Source organism: Halichoeres trimaculatus, unplaced genomic scaffold, assembly GCF_033239565.1.
Source record: "Halichoeres trimaculatus isolate MK-OKI-2021-1 unplaced genomic scaffold, fHalTri1.1 fHalTri1_scaffold_21, whole genome shotgun sequence".
In the NCBI taxonomy this organism is placed as follows: Eukaryota; Metazoa; Chordata; class Actinopteri; order Labriformes; family Labridae; genus Halichoeres; species Halichoeres trimaculatus.
In genome coordinates, this window is record NW_027437199.1 from 5,523,373 (window position 1) to 5,527,707 (window position 4,335).

At 43.1% G+C, this 4,335-nt stretch overlaps 1 protein-coding gene across 1 annotated transcript; it reads left to right on the forward strand.

Moving 5' to 3' along the window:
- Window positions 1-1,598: 1,598 nt before the first annotated feature.
- On the forward strand, window positions 1,599-3,466 carry myf5 (myogenic factor 5). The gene is made up of 4 exons (XM_074698394.1): window positions 1,599-1,683; window positions 1,719-2,209; window positions 2,907-2,979; window positions 3,060-3,466. The coding sequence occupies exons 1-4, from the start codon at window positions 1,599-1,601 to the stop codon at window positions 3,257-3,259; spliced, it is 849 nt and encodes a 282-aa protein (XP_074554495.1). The 3' UTR covers window positions 3,260-3,466.
- Window positions 3,467-4,335: the final 869 nt, after the last annotated feature.

Below are 4,335 nucleotides of genomic sequence, written 5' to 3' on the forward strand. Positions count from 1 at the left end.
ATAAAAATTTTGAGGTTGAATCATTTTATTTTCACCCCATAAAAATTGTCTGATAAGTCACTTTCATTAAAGTCTGTGCTAAAAAAAAAAAAAAAAAAGCAAAATACTAGTTTTGCTGCACCTTCAAGTATTGAAAACATGTAAGAAGAATTATTTTTTAACAAGGTATTTTTTATTGTTTTTTTTACATAACACAGAACAAAAGAAATCCCAAACTTAATTAACAGCCAGACAGTGTTGCAGATATAAATATATATAGATATATATTAAAATAAAATATAAATTAAATACAAAAAAAACTTCAAATCAAAATAAATAAATAATAAATAATAATAAGAAGAAGTATTTTTTAAAACACTTTGAGACAGTTTGATCTGCAGCATAAAAATGCAAAACATTAAAAACCTTCAAAATCTTTCAGTCAGGGAGAGAAGAAAGGAGTAAGGCTAAGATTTCTGCTCAACAAGCTAAACTCCTGCACCAAACTGATCATCTGATGTGAGCAAAACATCTTAACATGAGGGAAATCAAACGTCTTAATCATCTAGAGGTGGCTGAAAGTTAAAAACTTAAAAACATCTATTTTCCTCTTTTGTTTTATATTGGAAAGAGAAGACAAAGCTCTCTCTGAAATACGCCTTTGCTTCACTAAATTAAAATAAAAAAGACAAATATTAATCATTTGAGCAATTAGCTTGTGTTTGCATCCATCAGTAAAATGAAGAAAACATTTCAGAAACTTTCTGAAGTTGGTTTAATTTGCAGCATAAAAATAAGAAACTCTTTGAGTCCTTCTGCTGAAAAGGGAACAAATGAAAGTCAAGCTGTGATCTTTCTCCTCCGCTTGTAGCTCGCAGCCTCTTGAATCAAACCTCCTGCTCCCTCCGTGAGGACCATCTGTTCTGCTCCGAGCCGAGCTGCTCGTCTTGTGTCAATAACTTTTAATGGTCAAAATTTGTCCCTGTGAGGCGGGGCGGTGCGGAGGATTGCGCGCTGGTGTCGCTGGTGTAATTAGTCTTTTAATGAGCTCTGGCAAACACACATCTCCTCACTCGCAGCACCTTCTCTGATGATCTCAGGGTGTTTAGATGAGGCTTACCACGCTAACGTGAAGTCTCCAGGCTTGAAATGTTACACCTTCCTTTGCAGCTGGGCTGCATCTGCAACGCTGCCGTCTGCAGCGGAACAATCGGCCTGCATGCTCCTGCAAGTGCTTAGAGTTTTCTGCACAGTTTGACCAAACAAAACGCAGATTTCTTTTCACGTCTTCATACTTAAGCGTCACTTTCTGGGTTTGATCGGGGAGAACGATCGATCAAAGTGGAAGACGCTGTTGTGTTGGGTGGAAACAGGCCCATGAGGGTAAAAGTGCAAATGTTGAGCCGCTCTGAAACATTCCCGAACATCGTATTCATCACGGCCTTCAGGAGGAAGGCTTGGACGGAGTGATTGGTGGTGATGAGTAGGAAAACACCAGTAAGTGCAGATGTGGGAAACTCTGCAGGGTACTGGGGGGTGAGAGGGGCAGGGAGGGAGCTGAGCTAACCCCAGCCTGCCTTCTGGCTGGGCCAATGGGCCATGGTAATTAGATCTGGCCAATGTGGGCCCTGGGCTCTGGCCTGGGGCATATAAGGGGGGCCCCGGGGCAACAGACCCCTCATATCACTCAGAGGTCTCCTCTCTACAACCCACTCCTTTCTTCCTTCCTTCCTTCCGTCCTCTGCGCCCATCTCCATCCACTCCCACCCAACCAGCTATGGACGTCTTCTCGCCATCCCAGGTCTACTACGACCGAGCTTGCGCTTCCTCTCCGGACAGCCTGGAGTTTGGCCCCAACATGGAGCTCGACGGCTCCGAAGAGGACGAGCACATCAGGGTCCCAGGGGCCCCTCACCAGCCGGGACACTGCCTCCAGTGGGCCTGCAAAGCCTGCAAGCGCAAGTCCAACTTCGTGGACCGCCGACGAGCCGCGACGATGCGTGAGCGCAGGCGGCTGAAGAAGGTGAACCACGCTTTCGAAGCTTTGCGGCGATGCACCTCGGCCAACCCCAGCCAGAGACTCCCGAAGGTGGAGATCCTCCGCAACGCCATCCAGTACATCGAGAGCCTGCAGGATCTGCTTCGAGAGCAGGTGGAGAACTACTACGGGCTGCCTGGGGAGAGCAGCTCCGAGCCGGGGAGTCCACTGTCCAGCTGCTCGGACGGCATGGTAAGACTTCAGACTCTAACCTCTGCTTATCTGACCTCTCAGGGTCTCCTCTGAGGAGGATCCAGCAGTGCATGCTGCTCAATGCAAACATCTCCTCAGCAGTGCATCATGTATCTGCCCTCTGTGTGTTATTAGCAGTCAGGATGAATTAGCCTGGAGGTGACAGCGTATCCGCTCATACAAAGACCTGATAACGCCGGCTGCTGTAACAGCTTTCCCACCATCGGACACTTTACAGCCGCCCTAATAAACCAAACTAAATCCACCTTGCTGGAGTCTGGCAGGCAGAACCGGGGCGCGTTTCTGCATTCCATCCTGCGCGCATGTTCTGCAGCGCTGCCAGGATTTTCTGCAGATTTACTCAGAGAAAGTGTCATCTTGCACAAACTGGTGTTGCTTCCACTGATACAATCGATTGGCCACGCTGGAAGCAGAGCGGGCAGAGGAAGGAGAGCGCACACACTCTCTGCCGCTCACGCTTTAGGGTGCATGTGAAATAAAGAAGGCCCATAACTTTGGAATTCAGGATTTATTGGTCTGTCGAGAAAATCATGGAGGGCGTCGGGTTGTTTTTGCTCCTCTTTATGCCTCGTCTTCTCCTTTAGATATTTCTAACAACAACTGTCAGTGGGGGTATTTTTTTAAAGCGTGTTTCTGAAAGGATTCAAGGTTAAATTTGATTTTCTTTTGTCTGCAGGCTGACAGCAACAGTCCAGTGTGGCAGCAGCTGAATGCAAACTACAGCCTCAGTTACTCGTATGCAAAGAACGGTAAGATAAAATCTGGATGTAGGATATTTTGCACTTTTCTTTTGTGGACCCCAATCTCAGATTTCTCTTCCTGCTTTCAGACGCTTCAGGCGATAAACCCGCCGGAGCCTCCAGCCTGCAGTGCCTCTCCAGCATCGTGGACCGTCTGTCTTCAGCAGAGTCCAGCTGCGGCCCGGCGGCTATGAGAGACATGGCGTCCACCTTCTCCCCCGGCAGCGCCGACTCACAGCCGAGCACGCCGGAGAGCCCAGGAACCAGGCCCGTCTACCACGTCCTGTGAGGGACAATTTGGGAGCTTTGGCGTGGATACTTTGCCACCGAGCATCAGCAGCTGTGTTTGAAACCAGAGAAGAAGAAACAGAGCAGTTTGGCTTTTGTCTGAATCTGAATCTGAGGAGCGGCTGCTTTTATTTTGTACATGAGTTTGTAAATAATGTAAATGATCATTTATTCTAAACGTGAATATAACCTCCGAGACGTATTTAATTCTGACACTTAATGTTGTATTATTCCAACATTCAGTCGTATTTAAATGTTTTATTTCTTACTTTTCTTTCTGTTGTGAACATTAAATCTTCACTATTTCCATGAAACTTTGAGATTTCTGCATTTTGTCCCTTTTTTTTTCCTTTCCTTCTTTCTTTCTTTTTCGTTTTTCTTTTTCCCCCTTTTTTCTTTTTCTTTTACTTTTAAATTTCTTTTTGTTATTATTATTATTATTATTTTTTTTAACTTTTATTTTCTTTTTTGTCATATTTTTTCCACCTCTCGTATCCTCTGTCCCCCTTCCCCCCTTCTTTTTTTTTTTTTTTTCCTCCGGGGCTTTTTCTTTCATTTCTCTTTTTCCTTTTCCCTTTTTTGAACATTTTTCTTTTTTTTTTTCTCAAAAAAACTATATTTTCTTTTTGATTTTTTTTACTCCTTTGTTTTCTTTTTTTTCTTGACTTTCTTTTCCTCGTCTTTTTTTTTTCTTATATTTTCTATTTTCTAATTTTCCTGTTTTTGTCCTTCTTCTTTAATTTAACTATATACATAACTATAACTATATATTTTTTTAATCATCCCACCAGCAAGGAAATGAAAAAAAAATATGCACAGAAAAATGTTTTGAAATTTCCATCACTGAGAATTTTACCTTAAGATAAAAAATCTAAAAAATATTTAAAAACTTAAATATTCCTTCAGGATTGTGTTATTTTACTTTATAAACATAAAACGACTGGGAAAAGATAGATAGATAGAGGAGAAAACATAATCAAATATTTTTTTTTAAAGCTCCTGTGAGAAACTTCTCATTTGTGTTGGTGTTGGTGCCCCCTAGTGGCAGCGCAGGGACTCTAATCTCTGTGCCACAAC

Excerpts from the sequence above, each read along its gene's own strand:
- myf5 (XM_074698394.1), top strand. The coding sequence starts at position 1,599 with ATGTGGGCCCTGGGCTCTGGCCTGGGGCATATAAGGGGGGCCCCGGGG. Across the intron at positions 2,210-2,906 it reads CCAGCTGCTCGGACGGCATG|GCTGACAGCAACAGTCCAGT; the intron begins GTAAGACTTCAG and ends TTTTGTCTGCAG. Across the intron at positions 2,980-3,059 it reads TTACTCGTATGCAAAGAACG|ACGCTTCAGGCGATAAACCC; the intron begins GTAAGATAAAAT and ends TCCTGCTTTCAG.